The sequence below is a fragment of the Macadamia integrifolia genome, unplaced genomic scaffold (genome assembly GCF_013358625.1).
Source record: "Macadamia integrifolia cultivar HAES 741 unplaced genomic scaffold, SCU_Mint_v3 scaffold3303, whole genome shotgun sequence".
In the NCBI taxonomy this organism is placed as follows: Eukaryota; Viridiplantae; Streptophyta; class Magnoliopsida; order Proteales; family Proteaceae; genus Macadamia; species Macadamia integrifolia.
The window spans coordinates 781-19,722 of NW_024869380.1; the positions used below are offsets into that span (position 1 = coordinate 781).

The window sequence follows — 18,942 nt, forward strand, 5'->3', positions numbered from 1 at the left end:
GGGGCTAACGCGCTTGCCAAAGAAGCATCTAATAATCAAGTCTCAACGAGATTCAATGATAGCTGATGGGTTTTCGTTGTGAGAGTTGCAGCGGCGAAAGAGGTACGGGTTGAAAATTTGGATCCTTGCCCCTCCATATAATAAGCCAGTAGCATGCCTATCCCTCATATGTATATTTTACATTCAGCCTGCTTGTTTATAGATTTTATTTATTGATTAAAAAAATTCTCTATTCATGGGTTTTCTAGCATGAGGTCATCCCATGTAGAATACTACGATATATTTTACAAGTATTTGTTTCATCTGAGAGTTTCAATATGAGGAAGGATTATCTCTTTGGTGGGGACTGTCTGTACTTTCATGGGCCTAATTCCAGTCTTTCAGTACCATGAACAACTTCATAAAGCATATTGAAGAGATAATACGCAAAGAGGAATAATTTTTATCTATCAATGCTTCAACATTTTTGTAATAGGGTATACTTCAACTTCATAAAGCTTTTCGATTCAGTTTCTTCTCTAAGTATTAAATGGCTAATCAAGCACAAGTAAAGAGTATGCATGGCCTAATTAACATTATTTATAGATAGGTAGAGAGTTTGATGGTAGTCTTTTTCCTTCAAAGTTATTGCAGGAGGCCTCTGAGAGAAAGATCAGGTTCACATCTAATCAATCATTCACCAAAAGACTTTCTTGAGAAGATTGAAGACATCGTCACAGAAATGGGACTTCGAATCCAGCAAAGAAATGGAAAGGTTTGTAAACTAGTTATAGGTTCATTTTGGGATTTTGTTGGCTCCGATGATTGATCACTTGAGTCTTATAGAATTCCAATTCAGAAGAAAAAACTACTTATTAAGCTTCCACCTTCAGGACATTGTTAATCCAAGAAACTCAATTCATCTTTCTGAATTTCATTCAGCGGGTTACTTTGGTGCGTATTTATTTATGGACATACTTTCCTTCTGATTTGCAGCTGAAGGTGATGCAGGAGAACAAAGGTCATAGGAGACCCGGTAGCCTTTCAGTGGCGGCAGAGGTAAAAGAAACCTTGACAGATTTGAGAAGTAGATGATTGAACATATATGTTGGAGGAATGAAAAGGTATAACTGTTTAATAAATGATTCGGTTTTGATTTCTTCTTCTAACACTCTGAACCAAATCGAACCATCAGTACTGAATTGTTTACTCTTTTCGAGTTTTGGCTGACAATTACTAGTGTTTCTTACTCCCATCTTGTGAAGTTTGCAGGTGTTTGAGATAAGCAAATCTGTATATGTTGTGGAATTGAGAAAAGCATATGGCGATCTTTCGTTGTACAGACAGGTCAGTCAGTTTTGTTTTTGAAGTTCAAAACAACTAAAATTAGATCTTGAGACTCACTCCATGCCAAGCTCATCCGAGTGGATCAGCGATATGGGAGAGAGAAATGGGCAACAATTAACATGTTCTTGAACTGTTTGTGTGTGTTGATGCAGTTGTGTTCAAAGCTTTCGAATGAGCTAGGCGTAAGAGAAGAGATTTTGGCTGCACAAGTGTAATGCCGGAGTTCTTTAGCTTTGGTCTTTTTAGGTTCAGGTCTGAACTTGTAAATTTTTCTTTTCTGCCTGAAGAGGTATAAAATAAAGGGAAAAGTTTTGTGCAAGGCTGTGCATGGTTTACCATGCGTTGAACCGTTGGATGGATGAAGGGCCATGTATCTTACACGGTCATGTCCATCCAATGGTTTAGTGCATGACCATGCACATAACCTTTTGCCTTAGAATAATGACCCTTTAAATGTATTGTCCTTGAAAAGCCCAAATCAATTTAAGCAATGGGTGAAGGGATTCCCCTATCACCAATGTTCCATCGCAATTCCTTCACTATCATCTCAGAAATTATAGCATATTCAGCTCTAAGATTTTACAGGTTAGGGTTGCCTTCTCATACATGAAAATAGGGCATATTCAGCTCTGATTAGCTGCTGTGAGCGGCCAAATCTGATTTTAGGGATTTAATACTCTATGTTCTGTTGATGTATGTGATTGGTTTTTGTTGGAATTGATAGAGTATGATGTGGTGATGCTTCATCCGAAATCTTGGGCAGAATCGATCAAAGTGGAAGGAATTGTCTCCCTAGCAAGCTTGCCCTATCCTTCTACTTTTGGTTTGATGTTTATAGGTTGAAGACAACATAGTGAGAGATGAAAGGAGAAGCATCTTCCATTCTTTTAATTAATGGATATAAGGTCTATTGAGAGCATTTAGGATTTTCCCCACCCATGATGCCATCACTACATGATGATTGATTAATGGATAGAAGCTAGTTGTGATAAATCTTAAATGCAAGAGTGGTTTAAATAAATTTTTTGAACTTTTGAGTGTAAAGTAATCTGGTCAAATAATTTTTCCTTAATTTAAGAGAAAATTACACTGCTACCCCCTGAACTTAGATAATAAATCAAATCCCTCCCCTATATTTTTAAGAATGACACTCACATCCCTTTCAGGTTTGAAAAATCACTAATCCACCCATACCAGTGTTAGACTAATGGTGTGGGTACGTTTATAATTTTTCAAACCTGTAAAGAGAGTTAATATTATTCTTGAAAACATAAGGGAGCGCTTTGATTTATGAACTAAGTTCAGTGGTGGAAATGTAATTTACTCTAAATTTAACTATGCTCAAGTCCCTAGTCTTGCTCCCTTGTTATTTTCAGGTGGGTTGGCCATGTCAATGTAGCCCAAAATCCCATATACTTAACTAGCAAATTCTCTCGATTGTCCCACCTGACAATAGACTTCGGGCTCAACCTTTGACTTTGGATGACCCAAACAGGGCAGGCTCTGGTTCAATTTGTTTCAAATTTACAATCTCTACAACCAGGCCCAGCCCACTTGCATTTTATACCCTTTTTTTTTTTTGCCAAATATTTAGGGTGAACAAAAAATGCATTAAACAATAAATTCATGAGAGTAACAACGAATGAGGGAAAGAGCAGACCAGCAATATGGTCGGGGTTTTAAATACAGGAATCGGTATTTGCCGATTTGACTAGAGGTAAGTGAGTGAGAATCTTTTGCCCATACATAACCTATAAACATGGTAAACTGTTAAGTAAAGGGGAAAAAAACCTTTATCAGATATGCTGGACTCGTGAAAGTATAGGAATCCGTGAAAGTTTCAAAAGATTGGCCGCCCCAATACATACCCCTTTGGCGTTTCTTCTGTACAACAAGTAGAAGTAGAGGAATGGAGAGAGAGCAGAGAGAGAAATCATCAGTTAGATCATCATGGTGGTCCAAGCTTCCAATGGATTTGGTGGTCACGATCAGCGAACGGCTAATCTTTACACTGATTATATTCGATTCAGGTCGGTATGCAAGTCATGGTACTCCTTCCTCCCCAAGAAGTCCTACCACCCATCCCATAACTTTCCCCTCTTGATTTTACATTATTATGACGAAAATAGCAGCAACTATCGTAATGGCTTATTAGGGTTAGCAAAGAATAATAAGCTTCATTTCCTCCGCGACCTTCCAGATGAGTCTCTTCACAAACATTGGTGCAAGGGTTCCTCCCATGATTGGCTGGTTATGTTTAGATCAATAAAACAACCCATATACCTTTACAACCCTTTTACCAACGCCAAGCTCACCCTTCCGCCCATCCACATATTACGTTTACGAAAGGTTTTCTTATCATCAACTCCTCCTGCTGATCTTATTGTCGTTGTCGCCCTCCATGGCTACAAGGGAAAGCTTATCTTCGCTAGACTTGGAGATAAAGCATGGACTGGTTTAAAACCTGAATCTGATGAATTTAGTGATTTCAAGGATGTCTTATTCCATGGGAACAAACTTTATGCTGTACAATCAGATCTGAAGGTTTATGTCTTTTACATTGGCGTCGACTTGCAAATTGATTATTCTTCTTGCTCTATTCTCCAACCACAACTTGAAATCAAAGATGAATACCTCAAGTCTTATTACAGGTTCAAACATTCCATAGTGCCGTATTTTGCCCCATTATCCACGACATGAAATTCTCCGGAACTGTTTCTTCAAAAGAGACATTGAGAGTTGAGACTCAAGATAGAGGTGCAAAAATTTGCCCAGGCAGTCTCGACCCAAGTAACCCCACCCTGAGCCCAACAGGGCCTGGGCTGGCTAGGATTGGATTTCTAGGTCCGAGTAGGGTTAGATTGGGCCTCAGCCTCGGCCTTGGGCTAAACTGATATAGTTCTACTAGCCCATAATTACCTTAAATTTATATGGAAAAAGACTAGAGATATAAACGGATCGAATATAAACTAGATATAACCAGTGTTATCAATTCGGCCGAATAATTCATGAATTATTCGGCCGAACCAAATTTTTCCAAATTTTATCAAAAATTCTGACCGAATCCGAATTAAAAATAAAATTCAGTAAAATTCGTGATTTTTTCAAAAGTGAATATAAAACGCGAATAATTCGGACCGAATCCGAATTAAACCGAATTATTCGGTCCACTTAAACAGTATTTAAAATAAAAAAACAAAAAAGCGCAATAAGCTTTTTTGACCGCTTTTTTGACCGAATCCTTAAATTAATCAACCGAATTATTCCGAATAATTCTCCGCCCGAATAATTCCCGAATCCGAATTTGCTAACTATGGATATAACACCATTTGTAATTTGCATCCGATTAATTTTTGAATGAATTTATACATTTTTCATACCAATTTTCAAATACAGATTCATCTGAATAGATACGAACAAGAATCATATATAGATTTTTTATTACATGCTTTAGTTATCTACTTTGAGTGGAGGAGAATTGGAGAACACGAAAACTCGACCACGGTTGATATTGAAGGATCCTATTTGAAATTACATTAATGTCTTCAGGAACGTTTTTCTTTAATTTAATTTTCTTGTTAACTTTATTTAAACACTCCCCACCAAATTTTTTTTTTTTTTTGGTTACTTGAAACGATTTGTTGTTAAATAAAAAGGATATTTTAGTATTATCAAATATTAGTTAATTATATTTTAATAATCGAATTGGATAATATAGCTTTCAAACATATTTAAATAATTTTCAAATAATAATTTTTTGAATATGGATTCTCTCCTAAATGGATACAAACACGAATTAGATTATAGATTTTTGGCTACTTGTGCTTGTCACTTCATTATTCGCAACTCAAATTTTTTTGAAAGTCATTTTTATTTGAAAAAATAAATTTCCAGATGATTTTTACAACTTTGTTCTAATTAGCTTTAGAGGAGTCCACTATTTGAATCCACTTGAGCATGTGATTTTGGCTATTAACTTGTTGGATAAATTGAACACCTTATGAATAGTTATGTATAAATTTTTAAGTCAAATTTAATTAATACCTTCTTATATATTTTCATGCATCTTTTAGTTATTCGTGTATGTTCATGTGCGTTCTCACAGTACGCAGATTTTCAAAGTTCTATTTCTATCAATTAGGTTTCCATATGTTTTGCCATAAAATATTTTTTTTAAATTCTAATTATTATTATTAAATTTTTTTTTCTTTGGGCCTTGACAATAATGAAGCATGTTTAGGCACAGTTTAGTAAGAGTCAAATATTTTTCTACAAAAAAAAAAAAAAAGTCAATATTTTCCACTTTTTGAGTGGTAATTTAAAAAAAAAAAAAAAGTGGGTAATTTGATAAATTGAAACCCTTTTTGTGTAATTTGATGATTTGTCCTTAGAAAACCTAATGCAAATGTGAGCCCAGTTAATCAAATAGATCAATGGAACAGTAAACTAAGAATTTAAAATTCTAATCTTCAACCCTTTTTGTCAGGAACCGTAGAACACGAGGCCCTTTCGACTTGCAGTACAGTTCCGGTCAAGGAAACCCCCTCGGATGGCATGAGGAGGGAGAGCAGTGAGAGGGTGGCATGGTGGGATTGGTGGATGGAGATCAGATGTAAGAGATCTGAAATTCAAGCAAAATGGGGAGGAAGAGGGCTCCATTCAAGGCTCCTTGCAGGGGATATCTTTTCTTCTCTGATCCAGCCTTACCCTGGTAGTCCGGTCACTCACGCAGCCCTTGCTTTCTTTTTCTTGTCATTTTCTTTACCTGCTAACAGTAGACCTGTCGGTCACACAAACATTGCTCTCTCTTGCTAGCCAACGCTTTGAACCTTAGAAACACTTGCCTCTCTTATTTAAACATCTGTTTTTCATTTCTTTTTCTCACTTTCACTTGCTCTTCTCCCTTACTCTGAGACCCGTTTAAGCTGCTGCAACATTCTTCCAGTTACTCACTCTCCCTAGCTTCATTATTTTAGTCCAACAATGTCAAGGAACTCCTTCAGTTCGTTTTACGAAAATACCGCTTATCAACATTTTATTGTCCCATTTGATGTTGAATTGGATGATGAATTACTGATCAATACTGATAATCTCTTTATCAGTGATGAGATTGGTAGTGGTGGAGCATCCACCGTCTACCAGGGATGGTCTGTCTTTTGTTATTTATTTTTCTCTCTTAGCATTTCTTTGTTTCTTTGTTTCTTTTCAGTTTTTACTACAATTTGATGACATCTAATACGCTTTGGATATTATTGATTTTGATTCTTTTATTTCTAACACTATAGATAGTTCATTTTGTTTTCTAAGTAAGTATTTTTTCCATATTTTCTTTTATTTTAATCAAATGTCATTTTCTATGTATGATGATGATGAAGTGGCTATAAAGTTCATACAGAATTATAGCAGAAACAATGAAGAAAAGGAGAATCTGGAAAACAATATAACAAATGAGATCAATATTATGTATCGAATGAAACATAAAAATGTAACCGAGGTATGATTTTATTTTCTATTTAGATTTTGAGTATTCTCTTGTGTTATTGTCAGACAAAAATATATGCTTTTCATTTGGTTGTTCTAGCTTCTCATATAAGAATTTATTTTTTTTATTCTCTCATGGTTGACGATTAAGTTCTTAAGATTGACCTGTTTTATTGGAACAGTTGATTGGTGCCTCTGTGCGTCCAGGAGCTATCACTATAGTGATGGAGCTTTTGAAAAATGGATCACTAACCGATTATTTTGATCATTTAAACGAAATTGATGAGCATCTACATCTAACAAAAAGTATAAAGTTTGCTTTGGATGTTAGTACAACCATGGAATATTTACATAAAGGGGGTATCATCCACTTGGACTTAAAGTCCGGTAATAAGCTCTCTTATTTTCTCCTATCATTTGTTGAGGTGGAAGAATTAAGCCGTTTGGTTCTTTAACTTGTTTGTTCATCTTGCAATGACATTTCTTCCATGGATGTCAAACTAATGCTCTTTTTTTTTTTTTTTCTAGAGAATCTTCTTCTCTCGGATGATAAAACAACATTAAAGTTGGCAGATTTTGGGCTAGCGCAAGACTCTTCTAAAGTGAATGAAATAACTGCTGGGAAGGGCACATACAAATATATGGCTCCTGAGGTAACCATCTACTCCATCCAACCTATTTGAACATATTTTTTCATTGAAATTCAAGATTTGTTTCTCGGAATTTTGATCAGCTCTTTAATCGCGAGGGGAAGAAATACTGTAGTAACAAGTATGACATCTATAGTTTCTCGATCATTTTCTGGGAGTTACTGACAACCAAAAGGGTATATGATGATGAGGATATATCATGGGTGAAAAATTATGTTTTGAATGAGGTAAATCTTATTTAACTATCTTCTTCTTTCATATATGCTTTCCTAAATCCTGATCAATTAACATGAGTTTGAATTTCGGGTTGTCCAGGAAGGAAGGCCTAGTCTAGAATGCATTCCAGTTCAAGTCATTCCCCTCTTGGAGAGATGCTGGGCAACCGAACCTGACAAACGTCCAGAGTTCACTGAAATTATTGAAGTTCTGTCTGATTTGGTTTAGATCCAGGAGAAGCCAGCACCAGCCAACAAAAATGTGGATGATGATTCTTTTGCTGCCAGCTACCAGGAACTCAAATTAACTACCTCTATGGTCATCGGAGAAGATACTACAACATTTTTTTCATGTTTTTTTTTTTCACTTAGTTTTGTTGTTTGAATCCCCCAAAAGGCACTATGTGGAATTACTAGACTCTAGGAAATGGATTACTGTTGTGGCCTTATGAGGCATAATGTTTTTATGGGTTTCACTTTTGATTTTTTTTTTTTTTTAATTGGTATGACGAGAAACTCAGTAATCTAGCTCTGTTTTTCCACTTGTATTTGATGGTTTTTGTTGGCAAATTCCTTTTCCTTCCCCTCCATTAATTTTTTTTTTTTGGCAGTAACTTTATTTGATTTGATATCTTGGTGTTTATTGCAATGAATTAGGGAGATGCCACCACAGCTCCGGATGTTGGGAATCATTTTCCTTAGGTCTAAAGCTGTAAAAGAGGAAAAAGGTAATTTACATCTTGTTCATGTTGTTTTAGAAGTGGTTTGTGACTTCTTGCTAGTTTACAAGTTAAATTTTTTGGTTGATGAATTGCAGGCATACAAGAGGTTGGAGGATTACAATATTCCAATTATTACATTGAAAAGAAAATTTGCAATAAAACTTTTGACACTGTTTCTGTACCTACTGCTTATTTTTGGAGTTGCAAACCCACAGAGCAGAACATAGTGATTCTCCAGTTTTCTCTTTTTTGAATGCTGATTTTGAATGTCTTTGATTGTTGTTGAGTGATCAAAAACATAGTGGTTTCTGTTCTATCAATGCATGGAAGGGGTTAAACACTTCTCTCCAAGCCCCCCTCCCCCTCTTTCTCTCAAATACTGGTTCAACATTTTTTCTCTCCAGAACCAATGATGCAGACCAAGGTGTTTGCTCATTCTGCTGCAAGGGAAGGAAAGCAGAACTCTATTGCAATTCTGTTACTGATAGTACATACCATTTTTTCTTCATTTGTTACTATCTATTCAAGCACCCGGAAAACTCACAAAATGTTTTTTGTTTGAAACACTTCATGGGAGGTAATTTGACAGAGAGGGAGTTGGAGATGCTTTTGGGGATCCTGTGGACACAGTGCCAGGAATGTTCATGCTTGAGGTTTTATTTCTTCCTCAGTTTATGTTTATACATATTGCTTTGGGCTTTAAGATCACATTATGGATGGTTTTCACATTGGTTTTGAGTTGGGATTGTCAAGTTTGGAGAAAGAAGGCATACAAGAACATGGCCGAAGCTAAGATGCAATTGGATCGGTTGAATTTTTTAATTGTCATGTTCTCTCCTACAGTGATGACCCCAAATGCCGTAGCTCTTGTTGAATACATCCTGAGGTTATTGGTGTAGTTGTAAACTGGGATATGGTGTTCAGAATCAATTCATTAGCATAGGTTTGTATGAAATTACAGAATCACATAGCTTCCTTGGAAATCCATTGAGGAGTGAAAATGCAGGCATCACATTCAATGGTGAAATTCAGAGGGAGATGAGCTGTTTTTTCTCTGAATGTCTCCACCATTGTTAACAGTGTAGCTAGGTTTAATCTAACTCTATTTTTTGGATCAGTTGTACTACTAGAACTGAGATCTTATTACTGTTGATCCATTCAGTTCTGATTCCTTATTTATTTATTGTTAGTCTGATTTGTCAAGAACTAATCTATTTGCAGAGCTATGAATATATATATCGAGTCACAAATCATTATTTTAGCTAAGGATATATAAAAAGATCATGAACAGGGTAGTATATATATATATATATATTTATATATATGATTAATCTCCAGGTATACCCAGACAAATACAAAGAATACCAAAAAGAGAGTCTTAAAACTTTAGCTATGGCATAGCCACAACAAAGCAAAAGACTCACACTTTATTTGAGGGTTCACCTTTGAAACATGGCCATCAGCAGAATCCTCAAGACAAAGTCAAACAACAGATGGGAATAACCACTTTAACAGTCAAAAACAATAATGAGATAGGTCTTGACATTCCCGTATAATGTGATTAGATATGTAAGTAGGGATGCCCATCCAATAATTTGAAATTCTAAGAGAGGACCCTTTCTTTGCTTACGTATTTGTTACTGGGTTACATTTTCTTTAAAGCAAAGAGAGATCTTCCAAGAAATGGATGAGAGGAACGGCTTAAAGAAGAACCATTGCTGCAAAATCGTATGGGGGAGATCATTAATTTTAATCCTAACAAATGACATTAGCAAACGATGATGCTAAATAAACAACCATAATCATTTAAGCAGAGTAGGGGCAACAATCTGTTCCGATTTGCACTCAAAACACCAGAAACCCACGGAGAGAAGGGGTTTTGCAATGCGTCTATAATATAAGAGTTGGAAATTTGATGCTAGAAACATCCATGTAGATGGCCAGAGACGGAGGAACTCAGTAGCAAAGCGGGAAGAGAGAACAACCTGAGAGATGAATTGAAGAGGCACCATCCATCCCTAGGGCAGGGGAGAGTCTCAGATGGAGGCACGCCACCCTGTGAGAGGTTTTTTAAATCCTACCCTTCTTCTGAGTAATCATGAATTTTCAATCATTCATAATATTTCAAATATTGTGATCTTATTTGTTTATTTTTACATATTGTTGGGACTTTGGGGCAGTGTTGTTATAAATTGGACTGGCAAAGGCAATGGCTAAAACCCAATCCTATCAAGAGAAAGGCTCTGTTAATCGTTATTTGTAATTTGGTCAATTCTGATTAGGTTGGAGTTCACAATGTGAGAAAGAACTTGGGATCAACTGGTCCACAAAGTTTGGACCTTTTCAACTTGCCCGGTTATAAATTGTAGGGAAAATTACTTAGACACCCCTTATACTATATATGACCAGATTGTTTGAGACACTAAAACTTTGAAAATATTACTTGAAGCCCCATGAAACCTGACGAAGTTAGTCTGTTAGTAATGGCTGAATGAACATATCATTTTACACTTATGAGTTGTTAAACTAAAACTAGGGAAGTTAAAATGACCAACTTACCCTTATGTGTATTAACCTTAAAAAACCCAAATCAATTACAGTAGCGGGTAAAGGGATTCCCATATCACCCATCTTCCATCTTAATTCCTTCACTACCATATTAGAAACTATAGCATATTTAGCTCTAAAGTTTTGCAGGTTAGGTTTGATTTGGGTTGTAGAGGAAAAGTAACAAGCTCCTCCCTTTCATTCCAAAACCTTCTTCAGTCTCTCTCCTTCCTTCTCATACATGAAACTATGGCATATTCAGCTCTGATTAGCTGTTGTGGGCGGCCGAATCTGAATTTAGGGATTTAATACTCTATGTTCTATTGATGTCTGTGATTGGTTCTTATTGGAATCAATAGAGTATGATGTGGCGATGCTTCGTCTGAAATCTTGGGCAAAATCGATCAAAGTGGAAGGAGTTATCTCCATCACTAGGTGTTTAGAGGTTGTAGACAACCTCAATGAGAGATGAAAGGGAAAGCATCTTTCCTTATTTCAATTAATGAGTATAAAGGTCTATTGAGGGCATTTAAGATTTTCTCTACTCATCACGACATCATCACTAAATGGTGATTGACTAACGGACAAAGGCTAGTTGTAATAAATCTTAAATGCAAGAGTGGTTCAAGTAAAATTTTCAAACTTTTGTGTATCAGACAAATTGACCAAATAATTTTTCCTAAATTTAACTAACCTCTTCCTTTACATCCTCAAGTCCCTAGTTTTGCTCTTTTCATATATTCATGTGGGTCTGGACCTGTCATGTAGCCCAAAATCCCATATGCTTAACAAGCAAATACTCTCGAATACCACACCTGACAGTAAATTCATGAGAGTAACAACGAAGAAGGGAAGTGTCAAACCTACAATATGGTCAGAGTTGAAGGAACATAGAATATTGCGCATGTCTTCTATCGATATTTGTCTAATCTATACTCTTTTTCCAAGCCTTTGGATCCCTCCTTTTTTGGAGTCTCTCTTTCCTAGAATCCTCTCGGAGGATTGTGCTAGTTCTTTGTGTTCAATCCCAGACATGTTAGAGATTAAAAGGATAGTTTTCTCTCTTGGGTCTAACAAGGCTCCGGGAATTGATGGATTCCAAGCTTGTTTCTTCCAGAGATATTGGGATCTTGTTGGTAATGATGTCTGCCAATTTGTTCATAATTTTTTCACTAACTTCTCTCTTCTGTTTGGGATTAATCATACGTTGATCTGTCTTATCCTAAAGTTGGAAAACTCCTCTCGAGTTGAAGAGTTTCGCCCAATCAGTCTTTGTAATGTATCTTATAAAATTATTGCCAAACTTTTGGCTAATCGTCTTAAGGGCCATCTATCTTCCTTTATTCCTCCTTCTCAAGCAGCAATTTCTGCCTGGTAGACAAATTTCGGACGACATTGTTATTGCCTAGGAGATTTTTCATTATCTGAAAAAGAAAAAAAGAGATTGTGGCTATTAAAATTGATATGGCCAAAGCGTATGATAGAATTATATGGGGTCTCATCAAGGCTGTTTTTGAATTCCTCGGTTTCGGAAGGGTCTGGTGTGACTTAATTTATTATCTAATGTCTTCGGCCTCATATTCTGTTAAATTGGAGGGCTCTTCATTTGATATCATTGAACCTTCTAGTGGAATCAGGTAGCGTTGCCCGTTCAGCCCTTACTTGTTTATTTGTGCAATGGAAGTTCTTTCTCGTCTTCTTGCAGCTTATAGAGAGCTTGATTTATTCAAAGGAATCAAAATTGCTTGTGGAGTTCTTGAGATCTCCCACCTTCTGTTTGTAGATGATCTTTTTATTTTCTGCCGTGCTACCTCGGATGATCTTTTAACAATTAAAGCGATGTTTGATTGGTTTTCTAATCTATCAGGTCAACAGGTTAATTTTTCCAAACGTGATTTATTTTTCAGTAGCAATGTCTCTAGCTCTGATAAAACTTGACTTTGTTCTCTCCTTGGTATCAAGGAAATAAGTAAGGATTCTGTTTATTTGGGTACGAATCTCCTTCTTCCTCGATCTCATGTGTCGGGCTTTCGAGATATTGTTAACAAAGTGGACAAAAGATTGTCCACTTGGAAATCAAATATTCCCTCTTTCGCTGGTAGAGAGATTTTGATCCAGTCTATTCTTTGTTCAATCCCTAACTATATAATGTCTTGCTTAGATCTTCCTAAAAAAACCTGTCAAAATATTGACTCTATCTATTGTCGTTTTTGGAGTGGATCAACTTCTTCTTTCAAGAAATTTCATCTTATCTCTAGGAAAATAATTTGTTCTCCTACTTTTTCTGGTGGACTGGGTTTGAGAGATGCTCATACCCAAAATAAGGCTTTCCTTTTTAAGTTGGGTTGGCGGCTGCTTAAGGAGAATTCCACCCCCTGGGCTCAGATTATTAAGGCGAAATATTTTCCACACGTTTCCCTCTTTGCCACCAATACTTTGAACAAGAGAGGGCCTACATTTGGAATAGCATTGCTTTAGTCATCCCATCCTCCAAAAAATTGTTTCATTAAGTTGGGTTCTGGTCTACTGGCTTATTTCTGGTTTGACCCTTGGATACCGTCTATTCCGTATCAACAAATCCCTGTTAATTTGCCTCTACCAAGTCCAATTTTTTCTGTTAGTTAATTGATTGTTAATAACTTGTGGAATGTGGCTTACTAATCTAACTTTGTGTCCCCCTGTTATTGATGAAATTCTCAAGATCCCTATTTCCACTCAACAAGATATGCGGTGGTGTAATCTATCTAAAAATGGTTCAATCTCTACCCGAGGTGTAGAAAAATTTCTTCTGCACAAACAGGATCAAGGTGATGGTATTTCATCTGCTCCTTTCCCGTTGAATTGGTGGAAGTTTATTTGGAAACTTTGCATTCATCCGAAATTCAATATATTTTTTTGGCAAACCTTGTTGAATGGAATTCCGGACAAAGAAAAATTAGGCAAATGGAATCCTATTGATACTACTTGCTTGTTTTGCGGTAAAGCTAATGAATTTGTCTCTCACCTTTTCTTTTTTTGTAACTTTGTTGACAAAATTTGGGCTAATGACCCTCTTGGTTTGAGACCTAAATGTCTTAATTTGCATAGTTTTTTGGATGTGGTCAAACACCTCTTCCTCCATGCAAACCTTTTAAATTTGGATCGTCATTGGTGTTTCAGCGGTGTAGTTGTAACAGTTTACTTCACATGGATGCACAGAAATAGTATTCTTGCTAAAAAATCCAACCCTAATCCTGAAGTTATTGCATTAATCGTTGGATTTTTTATTTGAAATTATTTCAAACTACTGAGTCCTTTTATTTTGTGCACTCACTTATAAATGACCTGCAGACATCCTAGGAAGATAACCACCTCCCCCTTTTTTGAACTATCGAATAATAGTTTGTATTGGTGTTACTAATGGTCTGGAAAAAACTTCGGGTTGGGCTTTTGGTATTATTTTTCAAGAAAAATTCCAGGTTTTAAATGTAGGAACTTCTACTACTACTTCCTCTGTGAAGATAGAAGCTTTTTTCATCCTTCAGGGTCTAAGATTGGCGCCTTGACGGCATCTAAGGGATGGACAATTTGTGAAGTATGGTTCTCATGCAAGGATTTACCTCAGCTTATTCCACAGCCTTCTAACGTTTCTTAGCTGTTTCTTTCGGTCTCTATCTTTTGGGAGATCTTTTCTAAATTCAATTCTATCCCCTATGTGTATAAATGTAAAGACTTTAGTCATACTATGTTATGTTTAGTGGACTTGGCTAATAGTGTTAGGATAGGATCTTTACTTCTTTACATCCTTTTTATTCTAAATATCTCGATGTATAATCTGTTTTCGTTTAATATATTATCTGATTTTCATTAAAAAAAAAAGTGTCAGGTTTTAAATACAGGAATGGTCTTTGCCGATTTGGCTCAGATCGATTGTCCCAAGAATCCTAATATCGTTGTTTGATCTGAAAAACAATCTATCCAGGGAATCTTGATAGAATATTTCAATTTGAAACGATATAAATTGGCCGATTTATTTTTAAAACTCAACGTATGGTTGAAAGCACATCACAATAATAAAAACTAGAGGAAGGTGGGCGAGAATCTTTTGCCCATACGTAACCTATAAATAGGGGTGTCAATCTGTTAGTTCGGTTTGGTTTCGGTTGGGTTGAATCGGTTTCAGTCTAGGAATGAGGGAGACCAAAATCAATCTGTTAAGGAACTTCGGTTTTTGGTCGGTTTCGATTTCAATCCGGTTTGATTTCGGTTTTTCAATATCGGGTTAATACCGATTTAGATCGGTTTATTATTGAGCTTGAACCATAATGAAATCTTACATTCATAATTTATAGTGACAACATTTGACCCAAAAAAACTCTAAATTTATGTTAAATCATGGTTTATCGTTGTATGGGAAAGATAACTAATATTGAAACCAATGGATAACAAATTACTAAGAAGAATATTAATATTGAAATCACAAAATGAACCCTATTATCCAATCATTCATTTAACTATCCAACTAGTTTTGTATAATGAACAAGGAAATCAATGGAAGCATTATTACAATTTTCAAATCAATTTCTCTATTTATAACCTAATATTCAATGATTTGTAAAAATTCCCCTTACAATAAAGATTTTTCTCACTAATATTGTAAAAAATGGGTAGTCAGTTCATCAATTTATAATCTCATAATCATTTATTTTTTTATTGGTTTCATTCGGTTTGGTATTGGTTTGGTTATTGGTCAGTTCGGATTGGATCAATTTTCAGCCCGTCCCAACATATTTTAGTCCAAAACCAATCCAATAAAGATCGGTTTGGTTCGATTCAGTTTTATCAGTTGGTTTCGATCGATTTTATCGATTCGGACTAGGTTTTGACACCCCTACCTATAAACATGGTAAACTGTTAAGAAAAGGGGGAAAAAATTTATGAGATATGTTGGACGAATCCAAATCAGGTACTCATACGAGAATGATTCTCCACACTTGGACTCCACTTAATCTCTCTTATTTTAATTGGTTTTTATTTTCATTAGAGTTTAAGTGTAATCCAAAACCAATAAAAATTAAGAGATACTTTTTCCCCGCACTCTTATCTCAAATTTTTTTTTTTTTTAAGTTTATTCTCTCTCTTAATTTTCATTAATATTTTATTTTAAACTCACTTAAAACCAGTCTCCACCATACCAATACAAAACAATCAAATAAAAAAATTTTACTCATCCATAGAGGACGGTTCAGCCACCATCCTAGGGTTTACAAATTCCTGTAGGATTTTAGTACCGATCCAATTGATCGATATCTGATTGGATCGAATCAGTGTCTTATTGGATCAATATTGATGTTGCATCACATCAAAGGAGAGAGAGAGAGAGAGTTTTGTATAAGTATTGATGGAATCAATTAATTAAAATAAAAAATAAAAATAGAAAAAAGTTTATGTATATATATAAAGAAATAATGTATAACATTTAAGTCAAGCAGAGAGATAAGAGGCATTTAAGTAGCAAGCGAGAGATAGAAAATGATAACAACTTTGTAGATAATCTCGGTAATTATCTTTAGTGGATTACATGTGTCAGCAAAAGGAACGTATGAAAACCCAAGACCAGGTTCTTCGTAGTTATTTAGTGGATTCGTGAAAAGTTTCGCTGCCTCATTCGTATTCTTCTTTCTTCTTTACAACAAGTAGACGAATGGAGAGAGTGGAGAGAGGGGCGAGAGAGGAATCATCTGTTAGATCATCATGGTGGTCGAAGCTTCCAATGGATTTGGTGGTGACAATCAGTGAACGGCTTGATCTTTACGCGGATTACATTCGATTGAGGTCGGTATGCAAGTCATGGTACTCCTTCCTCCCTAAGAAGTCCTACCACCCATCCCATAACTTCCCCCTCTTGATTTTACATTATCATGAGAAAAATTGCAGCAACTACCATAACGGCATATTCGGGTTAGCAAAGAATAATAAGCTTCATTTCCTTCGCAACCTTCCAGACCAGTCTCTTCACAACCATAGGTGTAAGGGTTCCTCCCATGGTTGGCTGGTTATGTCTAGATCCCCAAAACAACCCATATACCTTTACAACCCTTTCACCAATGCCAAGCTCACCCTTCCACCCATCCACGTATTTCGTTTACAAAAGGTTATCTTATCATCAACTCCTCCTGCTGATCTTATTGTTGCCGTCGCCCTCCATGGCTATGAGGGAAAGCTTATTTTTGCTAGACTTGGAGAGGAAGCATGGACTGGTTTAAAACCTGAATCTGATGAATTTCGTGGTTTCAAGGATGTCTTATTCCATGGGAACAAACTTTATGCTGTACAATCAGATCTGAAGGTTTATGTCTTCCACATTGGCGTCGACTTGCATATTGATTCTTCTTCTTGCTCTATTCTCCAACCACAACCTGAATTCGAAGATGAATACCTCAAGCCTAATTATAGGTTCAAATATCCCATAGTGCCGTATTTGGTGGAGTCATCATCTAACGATGTGTTGATGGTTGTTCGGGTAATAGAACGTAATGAAATTTTTGTTGAGTTTATGCCGAATTGCTGTATAACAGAATTTAAAAGAACAACAATTCGGTTCATGGTTTTCAAGTGGGAAGGAAAAAGATGGATGCATGTTAAGAGCTTAGGTGAAGATATTTTGTTTGTGGGACTGCCTTCTTCTTTATCCATTTCTTCTCGTGATTTTCCCGATGATTGCAGAGAAAATTACATTTACTTAATCGATGTCTATCGTGCGTATCCCCAAACGGAATCTCATTTTGATAAATGCATATTCAGTTTAAAAGATGATGATTGCATTGAAGATTCGTTATTGTTGTTGGAGGATGAAGATTCCTGGGTTGCAGAATTTCGTCATCCACCTGCTTGGTTTACATACATCCAGCCCGAAGCCCCAAACAAAGAAGGATCCCGGATGTAGTACCTAGTGAATCACTAATCAAAAAGTATGTTCTGAATAGAGTGAGTTGCAAAAGATTTGACTATTATGTCGCTTCTTCTTCCATAATAAAATGTTACAATGCAATTTTTTGGTTTAATAATCTCTCATTTCACATCATAGATTCTTTGTGGTTTTGGAGCTTTCAAGCTTTTCTTTCAGGTTTCTTGGGCTAATTTGAACAAATATATATATATGAGAAAAGGTTGGGTATGCCGTCGATATCAATATGCTAGCATCCATTGTGTCTATCTCTCTCTTCCCTTTTTCTGAAATGATCCTCATATCCTTCCTGAATGATACTACATCATGTGTTCTTATTGGTGCTATCCGCTAGCATACTTGATATCAGCAGCATACATATTATAACAAAAAGTGTACATATATGGGAAAAAGACTGGAAATGCTAGCAGCAGGCATTGGAATCTTGCATGCTAGCGTTTAATAACCGTGGGATACAATAGTTTGAATCTCTGCCATTCGTTGCCGCAACCATTGCATCGTTCATCCTCTATCATCCTCTACTACCAATGTGCAGTACCCTATCCCCCCTCTCCCTCTCCTACTCTCTTTCCACTTCATCTCTGGTCAAACTGTGCAAAAGGGATAAAAAGAGTCGAGGATGAAGCACTCCCTGAAGCTGCTGTTTTTTCGCTTTTAAACTTGGGATCAATGGCTTTGCATATGTGACAGAGTAAGAGAGAGACCAGAATCATTGCAAAGGCGGAACCCAAAATGTTTCACCCCTCTTTCTCTTCAGAGGTGATAGATAGCAAATGGTTATGACCATGGGGATTTTGAGGCAAGTGGAATGACATCCTACAATAAGAAAATCACCTGTTTTCATGCTATCCCTCCCCAATTTTCTAAACTGATCTAGGGGTTCACACACCTTTTCCTTTTAGAAGTGTTATCGAATTTTAATTTAAATTAAATCATCAACAAGAAAAATTGAATGTGTCTGGTTCATCGGGAAGAGACAGAAGAAATTTATTCAAGAAGTTTAAATAGGGCATGTTGCTTTACTATCATTCTCCTATTTAGATTCTTGGAAGGAT

At 36.1% G+C, this 18,942-nt stretch overlaps 3 protein-coding genes and 1 long non-coding RNA gene across 6 annotated transcripts; all 4 read left to right on the forward strand.

Annotated features, from left to right (window-relative positions):
* Window positions 1-973: 973 nt before the first annotated feature.
* Window positions 974-1,990, forward strand: LOC122067991. Its single transcript, XR_006136936.1, has 3 exons — window positions 974-1,103; window positions 1,252-1,326; window positions 1,479-1,990. It is a non-coding gene; the product is annotated as an uncharacterized LOC122067991 (long non-coding RNA).
* Window positions 1,991-3,276: 1,286 nt separating this feature from the next.
* On the forward strand, window positions 3,277-4,026 carry LOC122067987. The gene has a single exon (XM_042631816.1). It carries the CDS (start codon window positions 3,277-3,279, stop codon window positions 4,024-4,026), a length of 750 nt encoding a protein of 249 aa, XP_042487750.1.
* A 1,750-nt stretch (window positions 4,027-5,776) lies between these two features.
* LOC122067989 (serine/threonine-protein kinase STY8-like) lies at window positions 5,777-9,570 on the forward strand. Of its 3 annotated transcripts, XR_006136934.1 has the most exons (7): window positions 5,777-6,473; window positions 6,685-6,820; window positions 6,990-7,194; window positions 7,336-7,460; window positions 7,541-7,684; window positions 7,773-8,400; window positions 8,490-9,570. XR_006136934.1 is itself a non-coding variant. In XM_042631817.1 (6 exons), the coding sequence occupies exons 1-6, from the start codon at window positions 6,310-6,312 to the stop codon at window positions 7,899-7,901; spliced, it is 903 nt and encodes a 300-aa protein (XP_042487751.1). In that variant the 5' UTR covers window positions 5,777-6,309; the 3' UTR covers window positions 7,902-9,570. The 3 variants fall into 3 exon arrangements, 2 of the variants coding, with proteins under 2 accessions (XP_042487751.1, XP_042487752.1); XM_042631817.1 differs by having other exon boundaries at window positions 7,773-9,570; XM_042631818.1 differs by having other exon boundaries at window positions 5,777-6,037; window positions 6,702-6,820; window positions 7,773-9,570.
* A 7,031-nt stretch (window positions 9,571-16,601) lies between these two features.
* On the forward strand, window positions 16,602-17,984 carry LOC122067986 (F-box protein SKIP23-like). Its single transcript, XM_042631815.1, has one exon. The coding sequence runs from the start codon at window positions 16,625-16,627 to the stop codon at window positions 17,864-17,866; it is 1,242 nt and encodes a 413-aa protein (XP_042487749.1). The 5' UTR covers window positions 16,602-16,624; the 3' UTR covers window positions 17,867-17,984.
* The last annotated feature ends 958 nt before the right edge of the window (window positions 17,985-18,942 follow it).

Excerpts from the sequence above, each read along its gene's own strand:
- LOC122067989 (XM_042631817.1), top strand. The coding sequence starts at position 6,310 with ATGTCAAGGAACTCCTTCAGTTCGTTTTACGAAAATACCGCTTATCAA. Across the intron at positions 7,461-7,540 it reads ACAAATATATGGCTCCTGAG|CTCTTTAATCGCGAGGGGAA; the intron begins GTAACCATCTAC and ends AATTTTGATCAG. Across the intron at positions 7,685-7,772 it reads AAAATTATGTTTTGAATGAG|GAAGGAAGGCCTAGTCTAGA; the intron begins GTAAATCTTATT and ends CGGGTTGTCCAG.
- LOC122067987 (XM_042631816.1), top strand. The coding sequence starts at position 3,277 with ATGGTGGTCCAAGCTTCCAATGGATTTGGTGGTCACGATCAGCGAACG.
- LOC122067986 (XM_042631815.1), top strand. The coding sequence starts at position 16,625 with ATGGAGAGAGTGGAGAGAGGGGCGAGAGAGGAATCATCTGTTAGATCA.